This window comes from Electrona antarctica (assembly GCF_951216825.1).
Source record: "Electrona antarctica genome assembly, chromosome: 6".
Lineage (NCBI taxonomy): Eukaryota > Metazoa > Chordata > Actinopteri > Myctophiformes > Myctophidae > Electrona > Electrona antarctica.
In genome coordinates this window covers 34449133-34466957 of record NC_136811.1, presented here as the reverse complement: position 1 = coordinate 34466957, position 17825 = coordinate 34449133, and the positions used below count along the sequence as shown (strand labels likewise).

The window sequence follows — 17825 nt, the reverse complement described above, 5'->3', positions numbered from 1 at the left end:
CCATTGATCCTAGCTTGAACACAGCCTTTTATGATTCATCATAAAAAATAAACATGCTCTGAAAATGCATGTGGCGTAGTGTTAAGTGGGCAGATAGGTTGGCCGCGAACGCTTTCAAGATATCCAAGTGGACCCTGATCCTGATAAAGTTGAGAGCCACTGCCTAGTATGATTATGCGTTTCAGTAGTACTAAGTTAGCTGAGACGAAAGGTTTGTTATAAATGTATTCCTGTATTTTAGAGCTGTAGGAGGAACACATGGGAAAGATAAATGTGATTTTAAGGGCCAAAAAGATCACAGTCTGGTTTGTTTTGTTTCTCCCGTAACACATCCTATTGCTCTTGCCACCTAGGCCCAGGGGCACCATTGCACCAGTTCTTAATTCCAACAACTGTGGAATAACCCAGCCAATGTAAATAAGAGTCATAATTCATTAATTGCTGAAAGTGAGTGCTGAAACCATAGAGGCTGAAACGCCTCACTGACTCCGAAACATAGATAATTAACCTGATAACAAATGAGTGCCTCCTTGCATATTTTATGTCCCGAGAATAGAGTAATGAAGTGAATTATTATAATTCTATTTTTCTTTTTCTTCCAACATATTTTGCATATCGTTAACCTCGTATCTCCACATTTCAACTTTTTATGTTTTTGTTGTTGTAAATGAATGCCCTGCTTTGCTGTACAGCAGTGTCATGCAGAAGAAGTGAAAATAGCTGTACTACGAGCTCACAATGCGTCACATCGTGGTATGCTGTGAGCTTGTAAATATATTCTCGCCATTTGTTTTACATTGTAGTAAGTGAAAGTCTGTCTGTGGGTTTTATAATGAAAAATATTAACAAAAGCATGTGACTAAATAATAACTAAATTGAATCCATTGGCTCTTTCCACCAAGGTTTCCACCTGATAGCAATTATATTTAATGTGCTGTTAAGTTTATTGTTGTTTATTACAAATAAACAATTTGAATTGTTTATTACAAATCCCCATTAGTCCTCACTACAGTGAAGGCTACTCTTCCTGGCATCCAAATATTCACACCTAACAATCAAACTAAACACTAGGAATTCTACCATTACACATTACTGTTAAAACAAAACATAAAACAACAAAAATGATTGATGATTTCGGTCTTCACATAACTCCACTAAGATTCTAAATTGATTACGTAAGTACAAAGAAGCACATGGCAGGTGCAGAGTGAGATGCAAAGGATCTTTGTCTATTTTCACACTACTGTAGCTTACAGCCAACAGAATTCAATTCAGTTAAGGACTGTGACGTAATGATCGCAAAGCAGGTAACATTACAGAGGTGAACATGGTGCTGTGCAAAGCAGGTAACATTACAGAGGTGAACATGGTGCTGTGCAAAGCAGGTAACATTACAGAGGTGAACATGGTGCTGTGCAAAGCAGGTAACATTACAGAGGTGAACATGGTGCTGTGCAAAGCAGGTAACATTACAGAGGTGAACATGGTGCTGTGCAAAGTCAAAAAGCTCCTGCTTGTTATTACAGTAGCTAATCACATCAAACAGAAACACATCTCACGATTCCTACAATCAATCTGCAGCCAACATCGACATCTCCAAATTTAGCGATGCCTTTGAGATCCATTGCTGAGCGTGTGCTGAGATTCTCTCTTCATCGTGGGAGACCATCTCAACCGCATAGCGATGCCTTTGAGATCCATTGCTGAGCGTGTGCTGAGATTCTCTCTTCATCGCGGGAGACCATCTCAACCGCATACACATTAGGGACACGCTCGACAGCAAAGCAACACAATAAAGGATTTGGAGTGACAGAGAAAGAGGCACTTATTTTGATTGGACAATCATAGTGACAGCAACAGCCTGGGGCCAGGACTTAATGCCCCACATGTACTTCAATATGTCATGTAATGACAGATACATGTACTTGCATACAGTCTCCAAGGAATAGTGTGTTTGTTGGTGTTTTTTTCCTTCTTTCTAAGACGTGATGTCTTGTTCCATTTATTCACAAATGCAAAAAGCATAAATGCTTTTTTTCCAGTTAAAATTCATAGAACAGAGACAGCAATCCAGAACAACAAAACAGTTAACTGTTTTGTTGTTCTGGGTCCATTGTTTATTTTACTTTAGCTCCACTGAAGTCAAAGTCACAAGCTTAGCAGATCTACAGTATAAGCTCGCAACACATTGTGAGCTTATAAATCAAGTATTTTTGCCACGTGACATTGTCATATGACAAAGAATAAATTGGGCTTTAGGCTACGCAACCACGGACTGCTTTGCAAGGCTCTACAACCGTGATTCTCAACCTTTTTAATTTTTAGGACCCCAGTTTGATATGCTTTAGGCTTTAGGGCCATTTGATAATATTTCTTTTTATTTCTGGGACTCCAGTCAACATTGTAAAATGCTCGGTGCTAATTCAACTCTGAGAGTGTACAAATGGGTCCATTTGCTTCCATTTGTACACTTGTGGAGTTACAGACCCGTTCATCTGGTTTCTAACTATAGAGCGCCGAAGTCCTGACGTCACTCGCTCATCCCCTGGTTCACAGAAGTAATTTCTCTATGGAGAATAACATGGGTCATCTTAAAATCGTTTCATATAAGCATTGTGGTCCAAAAATAAACAAGCTGTCTCAGTGTTATTGTCAGGGAGGTGTCTCTGTATCGTTTGCGTCAGTCAGTCACTCATATATGATAGTCTGTTTCTAGCGAAAATGTAACTAATTCAGTAGCAGTAACAATAGCGTTTTCTCTCAGTCAGTTGATTCTTCATATCCATATGAGTGAAACGGCCGGGATGACGTGTTTATTTTTCAAACACAGTTCTTATATGAGGCGATCTAAAATCCCGATCTAAAAATATGGGGATTACAATGCAAATAAAAAGTACATGAACCCGTGATTTTGCGCCCTCTACCGATATTGACGTCAGACTTCGGTGCTCTATAGTATCAACCATTTAGCTGGGGACCCCCTGGAAGCCCCTCCTCAAGGAGACCTGCATGGGTGTCCTTGAGGAGGGGCTTGAGAAGCAGTGCGTAGCTGTCCATGTTCCCTGCGGCCATGTGATTTGAGCTGTAGTGTTGTCTGATCCTCCTGACGACCCGAAGGGGTCGTCAGGAGGCATTTGACATGGCATTTGGATCTCGACCTAAAACGTTTGTGAACCACGTTCTCTTTGATAATGATGGACGACATTACCCACTTATACAACATTATAAACACCTATTTGCATGCGGTAAATATTTCTCCACCCTTTGAAGCACATATAAATCACTTTATAAAATGTTAACTGTCAGTATTGTTGTGCGAAGCATGAAAAGGCATTCTTATGTTGGTTTTTGTTGCCATTGTGATGATTAATTTGGGAGTTCACAGTCAAACCACCTTTGATTTTTGCCAATGTACATACAGTAATACAATGTACATACAGTATCATATTTTATAATGTACATACAGTATCATATATATATATATATATGTATATACATACAGTATCATATTTTATATTCATCTGGATTTTCCTCCTGCGCTTTTCCCTAATGACAAGTCACCTCTTTTGTGCCTCTTTTGTCCCTGACCATGGGCTGTTTGATGTGCGCACACACACACACACACACACGTCACACACACACACACACACACACACACACACACACACACACACACACACACACACACACACACACACACACACACACACACACACACACACACACACACACACACACAGACTGTCACATGCTCTCCCCCTCTGGAAGAAAGGTTTCCATGGTGAAGTCGGACAAGAGAGTTTTGTATGAATATGCACACAATACTGTGTGTAGGGTCTGTTGTGTCTGGTGTGTGTGTGTGTGTGTGTGTGTGTGTGTGTGTGTGTGTGTGTGTGTGTGTGTGCGTGCGTGCGTGCGTGCGTGCGTGCGTGCGTGCGTGCGTGCGTGCGTGCGTGCGTGCGTGCGTGCGTGCGTGCGTGCGTGCGTGCGTGCGTGCGTGCGTGCGTGCGTGCGTGCGTGCGTGCGTGCACCTGCGTGCATACATGTATGTTTAGAGGCAGCTCAGACTGTTTAATATCCCTGCATGTCTAGCTGGGGGGCAGGGAGGGATTGGGGTTGGTTATTATAGATATTACAGTGATATTGAGTTTTTAAAAGTCTGAGCTCAAAGAGCCTCCTGCACACAGGCCCCAGCGTCATTAGACATGCATTAAAGACACACACAAACACAGTCTCACACTAGAGTACACACATACATAAACACAGTCACACACCAGAGCATGGTTCTCAAACCTTTTAATTAAAGTGTATGCAAAGGCTAAAATATGTAATTTAGATACCATGTTATGTAGACATTTCGTTTCATTGTGTTAGTCTACTTATGATCATAGATGACTAGTTCTATGTATTTGATGTATTACCTGGTGTTCTTGCTTACTGTAAATCGCTCTGGATTAAGAGTGTCTGCTAATGCCTAATTTCATTTGTAAATTGTAAGGCATTTGGAACCCCATCAAGGAACCAACTTTCAGAACCACTGAATGACTATGAGTACAAACATACGGTATGCAATAATATGCAGTGTCAATAAAATACATGCACAGTAAACTCCTCAGTGTTAATGTATCCAGAGTGTCCAGATGTAACCTGACCTGGACCTGTAAGGGTCCATTTGGTTACATCTCTACACTGAGTTAAATTAACATTGAGGATTTTACTGTGTATACGGGTCCTATAAAACACAAAGCCATGGCGTGGTTGATTAGGGAAGGGATGAGGAGGGGGCTGTTGATTTGAAAGAAATTGTGTTGACAAGGAGTTTGGCTTTGTTTCGGGTATAGCTTAAGCTCTCCACACCCACGGCGAGGATTTGTAGCCCGGGCCGTGAGACATTGAGCTATTCATATGCATGACAGTCAGCCCTCGCTGCTTTCTATATTCAGGGCAAAGCCAAAGGAGGGAGAGCGTCAAGGATCTGCAGAATATTGAAATTCCAATAAGGTATTATTTTAGCTGTGAAAAGATTCTTCTTTTTTGTGTGTGTGTCGGGGAAATGCACACTGAGGCAAACATTAATTAGCCATGGAAATAGAACTGTGTGTGTGTGTGTGTGTGTGTGTGTGTGTGTGTGTGTGTGTGTGTGTGTGTGTGTGTGTGTGTGTGTGTGTGTGTGTGTGTGTGTGTTTGTAGGCTTTTTGTCTCCACCAGGCCGAAGTATGTTTTGCACTCCGTCCGTCCGTCCGCCCGTGTGTCCGTCCGTGTGTCCGTCTGTGAACAGCTAATCTCTGGCACCGTTGGCTTGATCGCAGCCATACTCTGCACACACACTCCCTGAATGCCAGAGCGTTTTGTACAAATCGCCACAACTCCTCAACGTAGCGTCCGATTGCGGTGAAACTGTGCATGCCTATTCCCACTAGGCTGAGGAAGAAATGCCACTTGACAGTTTTCAAATCAGCCTCATGGTGGCGCTACAACAGGCCAAGTCGCATCACACACACGCACGCACGCACGCACGCACGCACGCACGCACGCACGCACGCACGCACGCACGCACGCACACACACACACACACACACACACACACACACACACACAAACATGTTTATATTACTCCTAAACATTTTGCCAAACATCACACACACTCCTATCCTCCTGCTGGAGACCTGTGCCCAGAGGCACTTTTTCTAGTTGTTCCTGTGTTCGTTAAATGTTTTTAAGATAAATATAACTTTATTGATCCCCAGCCCGGCAGGAGTGAATTGAGGTGCCTGAGCAACTACGGTAAGAGTGGTGAAACACACCTGTGTGTGTGCAAATGTGTCCATTCAACCTCTTCCATAAAACAGCCTTAGCTACTGTACGTACCCAATGAAATCTGCCCGGTAACCCACAGGTAACCCCCCCATACTGCCCGACCTTAAACTCTATGGGGGAGAGCACTGTCCAATCCAAACAAATCTCTCCCCCCCCCCCCCCCCCCCCTCTCTCTCTCTCTCTCTCTCCCCTCTGCCCTCTCCCCCCACCTCTCTCTCTCTCTCTCTCTCTCTCTCTCTCTCTCTCTCTCTCTCTCTCTCTCTCTCTATCTCTCTCTCTCTATCTCTCTCGCTATCTCTCTGCATTGCCGACTGTCCTGTTTGAAATATAGATAAGGTGTCAGAGGCCTGTCTCCATTTCTCTGAGGCAGTGCTAAGCACACATGTTTAAATCATGTCTGCAGACATGACTGCAGGCTGGCAGAGGTCAACTGGACATCAAGCAGATATACTGGTGTGTGACTGCTCACACCCCCACACACACTCATGCATGCACACCGATATACGGTGTGGTGCGTACATGTGCGCACATACACATAATGTGATAAATGCTTTATTTGGATTTGCGAGATTTTTATTCAAGATGAGGTGGGATTAAAATTTAACAGAGTTTCATGGATCTGGAACAATTGGGGGAAAGTGGTCTGTCTGCCTCCTTATTACAGCAGAGACTGAGGAGAACCTTTTAGGTGTTCTCACTACTGTAGCTATATGTCAGTTATCATGAGTATAGCTACAATAGGTTTGTACAACATATCGCGATTTGAATATTGAGAGGCTCTATCCCCTCCAATACATGGCTTTTGAAGATGACGTCATTATGGCAGCCAAGTCTATAGGATTTTTTATTTTTGTTTAGAGCACAGGCGTAAATCGTTGGCCAGCCAAATATGGACTTTAATGTTTGTTTAGGGCACTATGACAATGCAAGACGTCATGTGGCCAATATCAATACATCTTGTAACTCATTTTGTTTCATACAAGAAACAAGCCAGGATGGATAAAGGAAAGGAACCCCCGTGAGGCCCTCACCTCACACGAATGTGATTTCTTTCCAAGATAGGGATACCAGAGTTAAGGTCCTTTCAGATGGGCAGTGTGTGATGCAGACGTTGTCGCCTGGATCAGCGACAGGTCTGCTCCAGAGAGGGGCACGGGACGCGTAGCGTAAACGAGGACGCGCGCGACAATTTCACGGGACCGTGCCCATGTAAATACGCTTGCGTTGTCTCATTGTAAATGAATTACTATAGGCGTGTCAGTCACTGCCCGTCTGAAAGGACCTTATTTATGTGGTTAACATACATTTGAACTAAATTGTTAAATTGTGATGAACATGATTATCTGACAGTCTGACATTTCCCAAAATAAATTTAATTCAGTGTGACCATAATCAAGGATAGAATATACTGTACCCCCACTGGGGACGCGTGCGTGCATGCGTGCGTGCGTGCGTGCGTGCGTGTCGGAAGTTCGGCAATCACACCAGTTCGGCAAGCACCAAAACTACTCTACGGCGTCTTTATGAAGCGTTCGCCGAGTTTGAGTCCCATATATGCACATGATGCGTGTTGGATCCGTGGCTCTGGACAACCAGATCCCAGTATAATGTCATTCCATGTCCCTTTATGCCCATATATGGAGATCGCTGATGTGACTCATCAGTATATGCGTAGCTGCATTGGGAACTCCTTATATGGTTATGGCTGAGTCAGAGTGACGGTCCCACCTTTAAAGGATATATATATGCCCCCAACACACACACACACACACACACACACAAATCACTACCAACTCAGTGCTGCGTGTCAGTGCTTCCGTGTGTCAGCACTAGAGTCAAGTCTTTGTCTCTTCTCGACTCTTCTCTCTGTCATTTCAGCTGCTCGGTGTCACTCTCAATCTCCCTGCCGCTCCATCTAACTAGCAGCATGTCCTTCCTCTTCCTTTGTCGCCATATTCCTTTTCGGTCCAGTTGCTGTCACCCCCCGATGCTTGTGACCCATTGTGAGCTTGTACATCTCTGCTATTCTCTGAATAAAAAAACATTTGGAATATTTTGTAACAACACAAATCTTGTTTGGTACTCGTAATGGTACGAAATATTTTCAGATGGAGGTCTGCAACCTAATCCATATTAATTTGGGGGTCCTTGACATGAAACATTTGAGAAGCGCTGCTCTAGTCGGTGCTCAGTCGCAGATAAGCAGATGATAATGTTTATTCGTGTGGACCATAACTCCCTCAGCCCCCCTCAGCCCCCACCTTCCACCCAACCCCACCCGCTGCGTGCCCTGTGAGCAACCTTCTCCCTGTCTCATTCAATCGCTCTGTCTCTCTCTCTCTCTGTCTGCTGAGTGTCGGCCTATGTTATACCACAGACAGGCCGTTCAGTCTAAAGCAAAGAGACAGAATGGCCGTGCCTGTCTCACCTGACTGATTCTGCGGCTTGGCGTGAACCCGCAGTTGTGGGACAGCACACATCTCCAAGAGAGCTTTTCAATTACATGGTACGCAGGGATGGGTAATGAATGAGGAGGTACAATGTGTGTGTGTGTGTGTGTGTGTGTGGGGGGGGGGGGGGGAGTGGAGGAAGAGGGGAAGGGTGGGTTTTGGGTGAACAACGACAATGTCTGTACGTGAAAGAGCTAAGAGACGGCAGAAAGATGTCTTCCATTGAGTATACTCACAGCCTAATGGGGTTTTCTGGGAGAAGGGATAAAGGAGCCTGTCGTTCTCCCTGTTCCTCTCTTCGTCTCTCTCTCTATCTCTCATTCTCACTCAGATCTCGCTCCTGCTCTCTCTCTCTCTCTCTCTCTCTCTCTCTCTCTCTCTCTGTCTGTCTGTCTGTCTGTCTGTCTCTCTCTCTCTCTCTCTCTCTCTCTCTCTCTGTCTCTCTCTCTCTCTCTCATTCTGCACCCTTCACTCTCACCATCTCTCGTCCTCTCTACTTTCTTTATCGCGTCTGCTCTCTCCCCCAGCCGAAGCTCTCCAGCCACCCCTCAATCCCCTATTATTAGGGCCCAGTAATGAAATGGTGTCTCACGGTGATGCCTGGGTCCCCGCAAACTGTATTAGTGTGTAAATGGTGCTGGAGTAATGAGAAAGCACTCAGGCCAGCCGGAAAGCCTGGACTGGACATTGCATTATGTGTCTGTACGTGCGTGCGTGCGTGCGTGTGTGCGTGTGTGCGTGCGTGCGTGCGTGCGTGCGTGCGTGCGTGCGTGCGTGCGTGCGTGCGTGCGTGCGTGCGTGCGTGCGTGCGTGCGTGTGTGTGCGTGTAATGTGCACTGCACTTCAAAAGAGACATTGGGTGGAGCGGGCGCAGAGCCCGGGGGCTCTGCCTGCCTCGGATGCCAATCCCGTGATTGTTCGCCTCTGAGGCTCCGATAAAATGGAAGCTTATGAGAATCTATTGGGTCGGTCTGGTGCAATCTCAACAGTGGCCTATAGTGTCAGCATCAATGTCTTGTTGTGCCTCGCTTCGTTTAAGCCTTTTTAGGGTGTATTGCACAGGCTTAGCCGAAAGCTTTATTCTTTAATGGCGGTCAGATTGGTATCGTTAAGTCTGCAACCACATTTCCCACCCAAAAGATCTGTCCACACATCCAGCTTAGGGTCTGCTCCCCCCAGAGGGAGACTACTGACTACTGTAGCTGGTTCTTTCACTCTCAATAATGTTGTGAGCATTGCTCATATAAATGACCTATGCTGCTGGCTGTTCTGTACATATAATACTGTGTGTGAATGTGCGTGCGTGCGTGCGTGCGTGCGTGCGTGCGTGCGTGCGTGCGTGCGTGCGTGCGTGCGTGCGTGCGTGCGTGCGTGCGCAAGACAGAGAGAGAGGAGTGTTAGGGAAGGCCTGAAGGGTTTGTGGCCAGACACTCCATCCTGTAAATACTCTTTTCATGGCTGGATCCCCCCCCCCCCCCCCCTCTCTCATTCTCTGCAGACGTACTGCCTAAGTCAGTGGAAAGTGTCTTTATCTTCCAAGAGGCTACGGAGGGTGAGCAAAGTGCGGCCAACCCCACATATGATGCCATCGTGGTGGAGCAGTGGACCATCATTGATGTAAGTCTATATACATAATGTTAGCATGTCAACTGTTTTTTTGTTTATTATTGTCATGATTGTAGCTGTTATTATTTAGCATTATTAGTTGTATTAGTTTTGATAAATTATTATTGGATTATATTATTTGGGCACTAAGGGCACGCCTCCCCAGGCCTAATGGTTTGATTGATAGAAAGGGCATCTGTATTCCTGGCTGATTGGCAAGGGACATGCACCTGGGTGGACAGAGGGTTTTTAACAGCACAGCCAGAGCCACACGCCAGAGAACATGTTGTTACCCGCAAGCTAAAAGTTACTGTGTGTAAAATGTTTTTTTGGAGCCAACAAAACGCCACTTACAAAGTAATATCTATGTATTCAGAATACTCTGTGGCAGGTCAGCAGTCCGACATGAGGACATCATTTCAGTATTTTAACTTTTTTTCGTGCCCTGTCATGCCAATCTGCCAGAACCAGAGGAGGACACCATTTGAAGTAATGGGAGATAGAAAAGAACAATGAAGTTCAATGGAGCAGTGGCACCACGTTGTATTTTGTTCCTCAAGCTATATAGTTGCTCATACAGTGGGTCCTCTCAGGGTACAACAGCCTTTACCTCAGAACGAAAATACATCGCTTGGATGCACCTGGGACGTATCCTCAGTGATGTATCCCAAGGTCATCTGGGTTTCGGGTCTCGCGAACATCATACCCCTCACTCGGGTGACCCAGCCGGAGTGATCATGTCAGGACATGTGCGTTGCACCAGACTCCCAGCACCAGACACTTCATTCAGGAGTGGTGGTTTCTTGAGCCGCAATGGTTCTGCAGGCTCCACCTGGGCAACGATGATATTGCAGGTTCCACTTGCGGCTCGAATGGCACTCCTAAAGTCCTCATCGAAGGTTTTTGGGCTTCCTCCTCACGGAGGATACAGGCTGGGGCGCTAACCCATACTGCTCCCGGGGTGCCGTCTACATTCCGGCTGTCAACCGTCTCTCCGGTGGTCACCAGATACCTGGTTGTCACATAGTCTATTCCTATGAGTCACTATAAATAGAATACCTCAGAACGAAAATACATCGCTTGGATACACCTGGGACATATCCTCAGTGATGTATCCCAACATGAAGTTGCTGTGTAGAAAATTGTAAACAAATCTAAGCATAAGATAGGAAAATGGTGCATAAATGGTAAAAGGCGCATTTATATAGCGCCTTTATCCAAGGCGCTTTACATACATTGTGCATTACATTCACACATTCACACACACATTCATACACCGATTGCGGCGAAGGCCATGCAAGGTACCAACCAGCACATCGGGAGCAATTTGGACTACTGACCTATCCAACAAGTATCTGAATATCTGTCTATTCCGGTCCAGAATTTGTACATGCAATGACGAACATTAAACATATAGACATTTGACACGATGATATGATGTTATTAGCACAACACAGCTATTACAAACCCATTCAGCACAATAACCACCAGTAAGTTGTGGTAATGTAATGAGCTACAAAAGGATTTCTTTGGAAAGGACGTTTTCTAAGAATGGAGCTCTAACAAAAGTGTTTTAATTTGGTTGTGTGTCCCAAACATCCCATTCTGCCAACCTTTTCCCCGCAAACCCAACGGCAAATCTGGCAGATCTCAATTTATGGGACATGTGTCGCAGTGGCCTGTCTTATCTGGAGCAAACAAGCCCTTATCTGGCCAGCGATTAGCAGCCCCCTTTAGCACAATTTCCAAGTTGGAAATTGATTTCTGTCTACTTCAAGGCTTTGCAGACATTTAACTGTCACACAGAGTGTGTGTGTGTGTGTGTGTGTGTGTGTGTGCGTGTGTGTGTGTGTGTGTGTGTGTGTGTGTGTGTGTGTGTGTGTGTGTGTGTGTGTGTGTGTGTGTGTGTGTGTGTGTGTGTGTGTGTGCGTATGCGGGCGTGTGTGCTTGCTGATGCTATCATAGTAATCGAATTCAGACTTTCAAAGCCCAGAACTGTCAGAGTGTGAAAGGAGGACTTTTGTCCCCTAAATGTGACTCTCTTATTTTCCATTCCAGAGTTGATGACCACATGTACAAATAAAAAAGACCCGTCCCGTACTAACGCTTGACTTCAACTGTATACTCCCTCGACCTTTTAAATCAATAATAAGAATTACCACATTTCAAAGCGCCTTTATAAGTTGACAATAGAGAACAGAGCATCGGACAAACCAACGTTCATGAGCAGCAAGATCCAATCAACTTTTGCCCAGACTTTTATATCAAAAAGTGTTTCACTCGACTGATCAACACAATGCAGACATTAGCTTGACATTACATTATTTCACAAAGGGTGATCAAGCCCTCACATCATCCACATCCATTGTGATAACTGCCTTAAATTGATATGCAAAGTGGCTTCACAGATCATTGTTGTTTCATTGCCAGGATAATTACAGTGAAAGATCATGCAGAATATTGATTGGGAAGGGCCTTTCCTTTTCTTTCATCTTCTTCTTCTTCCTCCTCCAGTGTGCTAATAGTCTAATTTAACCAGAGACTGACAGGTGGTTGAATTCACGAAGCTCACAAAACATTAAAACAAGCTGTTTGGCTGAGGATATGCAATCAATATTATTGTGTTCAAGTGGCAAGAGTACTAGTGGATTCTCTCAAGGGAGATACATTACTACATTGCAGTAATGGGTGTCACTGTCAGCACATTTCAGAAAGGTTCTGTTTTAATTATTCACTTATCTATTTTACATCTAATCAATGCTTCTGCCTGATAAAAGCACATATTGCCTCTAGAGGCACAAATTCTCACAGGTGCTCTCCATTATTGATGAACTAATCAACATTGGTGGTTTCATTCCAAAATTAGATCATCATGTGAAATGTGAAAACACATAATTGATCAAAATGAGAACTCAAAATGGTTACATCTAAAAAAAACTAATTACATTAGTAATATTCTCTCATATTCAAAGTCCAGGGATTTTCTGAGCCTAATTATTTAGAAAACCTTGACTGAATGTTTTTTTTTTTGTTGGTGTAATTGAGTTTTTAAAAAAAGAAAAGAAAAAAGAAAGAAAAATTAAAATTAAAAACATGTTTGGATGTCATGAGACCTTTAAGTAACTTAGGCATTGGATTCCCTCCAGTTGTCAACTTGGTCCATTCAGTGAGACTACGGTTGAATCAATCTCAATTTAGCGTTAAATGCAATTTAATACCAAACAGCAAATCTTCTATTTAGTGTAATGTTTCCAAATTGAAATAGTGACTTCATGCAGATGTTGGGTAGGTGCCCATAGTTACTTCATGCAGATGTTGGGTAGGTGCCCTAGAAATAGTTACTTCATGCAGATGTTGGGTAGGTGCCCTAGAAATGGTTACTTCATGCAGATGTTGGGTAGGTGCCCTAGAAATGGTTACTTCATGCAGATGTTGGGTAGGTGCCCTAGAAATAGTTACTTCATGCAGATGTTGGGTAGGTGCCCTAGAAATGGTTACTTCATGCAGATGTTGGGTAGGTGCCCTAGAAATGGTTACTTCATGCAGATGTTGGGTAGGTGCCCTAGAAATGTTATAAATAAAGATTCATTCTCTACAAGGAAAAGTATTATTTCATTTTACAGCAAATGAGTAAAATGACCTAAATAAAACAATCCCTAAATGGATGTTGCTGGAATACTCTCTAAACAAATAATTATGTTTCCATAGTTATTTGCAGGAGCGGCCTTGTACAAAATGCACTGAAACGCGAGCTCTGTTATCATTACTGAACTTCACAGGAACAACAAGGTTGTTCTCCTTAACCAACCTGGGTGTCAGTACATGTGCAGGGCAGAGTTCTTACTTATAACCAGAGGCCAGATACAGTTCAGCAGTAAGTTATTTCCGCTTGAAATGTTTTGCACAGAAATAAAGCCGTCAAGGAGAATAAGAGGTACAACTAATTGAACTGAATGAACAATTTGAAGATGCACCAATATCCTGCTCACATGCTCCATGTCTATGAGGAGAAATGATGGTCCTTTGGAGATTCTTTCATGCATTCTCAAAGAGCTGTTTATGATGACAACAGATCCCAAGGGGGCATACTTAACTGTTATTATGGTGTTGTGACACATCATAAATACTATATCATAATCAAAGTAAAGATTAAAAAAATCAATCAGGGTTAATGTGCCTTATCAGAGCTGGAATGCATCATTTACCAGTCAGATTGCCTGACTGGTAAATTATGCTAGTTAGTTGTCAAACGTTAATGAAGATCTTCTATGTAGCAACAGCTATAGCATGGTTCTGTATTATAATATAATATAATAATCCTTCTACTACTATTTAATACACTATATCACAAAAAATGCCTCTGTTATGGTACAATCTAAAATAAGTGCTTCCTGTGGCGTTGCGACCCTTTCTGTGTAGAGTGTGGTCTACATTTGCCAAGGGTGTGATTTATACTTGCAGTTGCACACCAGTGTCGCACACTGAAAATAGCCGATCTGCAACACGTTGTGAGTTTATACGTGTGTGACACAACACACAACCAAGTATAAATCAGGCATAACCTTGAGTGTATTCATGATTGACAAAAAGGTGATATGATAAATAATTCACAGCCGGTAGGCTGCTGGAATAGATCACACATCAGCATCACTGTTGACTGGAAGTGACACATAAACTGGAGACACATATTCTGGGATGGCTTTTAATACACAGCATGTCACGGTGGCTGCTGTAAAGTAGACTACTGAACCGTTTGTGCAGCATAAATGTGTATGTGCAACATACTTTAACCTTTACTTATCCACGGAAGGTTTGCTCAGGGGAAATTTCAGCACTATACTCTACTTCTCATCCATACATTTGCACATTCATACTGGGCTGGGTGCGTGGGTGGGAACATTGATTGATGTGCAGGTGTACAACTAAGACTAACTACTACACTCTCAAATGTTCAGTATAACCGTAACCACAGGTTAAACCTTTATACTACACTTGGTTGTGGACTGGTCTCTCACACTCACACTCAAACAATCTACAAGCTCACACGTTGATTGGCTCAATTACAAAATAGCCATTATTGAAGTGAACTCAGAACTCAGAGAGCGAGGACCTAAGAGGAATTGGCTAATCTTTATTTTTAGAAAATCTTTAGAAAACATTCCTATGTTTTTTCACAGAGTTGTCAAGAGCAAGGAACACCCTACAAAAGAGTAAATGATAGGGAATGTTATTTGTTGAATAAACCTTAAGAAAATGTCTACTTTTGCAGAATAACAACTGAAAGGAGCTCAACAGCAGTGACATTGTTGTTGTGGTTGTCCCAGAAACAGTACTTCACAGTCTGTAGAAACCAAATTACATCCAAAATAAGATTAGGGTCCCACGTGGTTGGCCGAAGGAAAAAGGAGAAGGAAATCATTGAAGATAGAGCCAGTTTTAGACGTGACGAGGAGGACACCCCAGACATGGGATGGGGTGTTTTAGACATGACGAGGAGGACACCCCAGACATGGGATGGGGTGTTATGACGAGGAGGACACCCCAGACATGGGATGGGGTGTTATGACGAGGAGGACACCCCAGACATGGGATGGGGTGTTATGACGAGGAGGACACCCCAGACATGGGATGGGGTGTTATGACGAGGAGGACACCTCAGACATGGGATGGGGTGTTATGTTAGACATGACGAGGAGGACACCCCAGACATGGGATGGGGTGTTATGACGAGGAGGACACCTCAGACATGGGATGGGGTGTTATGACGAGGAGGACACCTCAGACATGGGATGGGGTGTTATGTTAGACATGACGAGGAGGACACCCCAGACATGGGATGGGGTGTTATGACGAGGAGGACACCTCAGACATGGGATGGGGTGTTATGTTAGACATGACGAGGAGGACACCCCAGACATGGGATGGGGTGTTATGCACGTGCATGTAGTCGTGAGTCTATGTGTGTGTGTGCGTGCATGTCTGTTAAGTCACTCATCTGCTTTAATCAGGATCCCACAAACGTTGAGTGGTATAGAATTCAGTAGACGTTGGAGGAATGTTTAATACACCGACACTATCCTTCTGCTGCAACTCTCACTTCTTTTAATCACAGCTAAAAAACCTTTCTGTTTGATTCTGCCTTTGCTGTTGCTGATTTACAAATGAACTTGCCTTGCCTTGCTTTATAACGTTACTCTTAAAAATGTATCTGCGTGAATGTATTGAAAATATTTAACCACTTAAATATTGAACCCTGTCCAGTGTTCCCCAGGGCTCTATTCTAGGCCGCCTACTTATTTCCCTCTTTACCATGTCTCTTTGCTGAAAATAGCTTGTAGATATTTTTGCCGAATGTTTGCTCCAGAATAGGGACCTAGGGTTCAAGTGGTTAATTGATTAATGGGACAAGAATGTTCATTAAATATGCCTGATTCTAATTGTGTACGTGTGTGCATGCATGCCTACGTGAGTGAGTGCGTGCGAAGGTACAGCAGCTACTACAGTATGTGCATGTGTGTTGTGGGTGGCAGAGAATGATCGTTAAAGCATATCCTTCGGCCATGATATCTCTTTCCTTTGTGACTGAGGTGAGAGAGGAGGTGACCTAGATAGAGGAAGAGTAATTTGCACCGTCCCTGCGTGTGTGAGATGAAGCGCGTGCAGCTGGCTGACGTGATGATGATGCTGATGGCAGGGTGGATGGTTGACTTCAGAGAAGTTTCATTCCAGGAGCTGTTTATAGGGCAGCTATGATTTGAGCCCTTATGACATTTACACCAGTTAAACATTAGTAACAACTTGTTTCAGACTTTTAACCACTTAAACCCTATTGCAAACTAGCCCTGAGTTGGCTCTGTACTTTGCACTCATTTCATAACTTGAATGCTAATGCTTCAACCTAGCATAAGTAAAGCCTATTTATACTCTGTAGTATGACAGTGCCACATACCAAATAGAACGGATCTACAAGTGATATTTTCGACGCAGCGTATAGCTTGTAGATCAGCACTCTCTCCATTTTTGGCCTTTGAAATCCCTTGTGCGATGGAGTATAAATTCAGCTTTAGTGCGGGGAGAGACGCTTAGGACCGTGATTAACTTTCACCTTCTCTAAAGAGCTGCAAGCCATTACAGAGAAATTATTTCCTAATTTACTTTTAAGACAATTAAGGTCTTTTCTGGGAGTGGTTCCAAAATAAACCGTAAAGCTATGTCTCTCCCCCGGGGAAATAATGCCTGTGTAAATAACGTGTGATGCAGTCTTGAATGCTAAAGGCCGACTCAGGGTTGCAGCCATTTCTTCCAGCCACTGTTAGTAGTCACTGTTAGGACTGCCACATGTGCTGACTTGGAGCCTCAAAACCTAATCACATTAACTAACCCAAAACATATATGGCTTACTGTGTACGCGATACACTTCATCACATTGAAATACGCTTGCTGGAAAAAACAGAACTGCAATGTATACCATAGGAATACGTCGCATTAGCTTGAAGATCTCTTCCTTTTGGAAATCAACAAACTAGGCTTTATGGTGCATGCCACTCTGCCACCTTGTCTCTCCCTGTATCTCACCTTCTCACCATTTCCTCTCTCCTTCCTCCTTCCATTTATCTCGTCCTTTACTTGTACACTAATTGAAAATAATATATACAGTATATTTTCTTTACAATTTAATGAAATTATAATAAGAAAACATCACGATAATTGAGCTTAAAATAAAAACAAATGCTTTGAACGTGCATGATTGCACTGGGTAATGAACAGGCTGACAGTATGCCATTATATCATATTGGTGTGAGGCTCATTACCTGTTGTGTATGTAATGTAGAATACATTGTCAGTTTTGTCACTATTAATTAGTCTACATTATATTCATAGCGCAGCAAAGGCTAATGGTGCCCGCGTAGGTGTGATGTGTGCTCTTTTACAGTGATGTGCTAGGTTCAGGTT

General features: G+C 43.5%; 1 protein-coding gene across 1 annotated transcript in view; it reads left to right on the top strand.

The window, feature by feature from the left end:
* Positions 1-17825, top strand: part of rftn1b (raftlin, lipid raft linker 1b) — a gene marked incomplete at its 3' end in the record, with an annotated part of 282384 nt that overhangs the window by 257392 nt on the left and 7167 nt on the right. The window contains exon 11 of the mRNA XM_079503732.1: positions 9766-9884. Coding sequence (XP_079359858.1) covers positions 9766-9884 — 119 coding nt within the window. The remainder of the gene's footprint in view (positions 1-9765; positions 9885-17825) is intronic.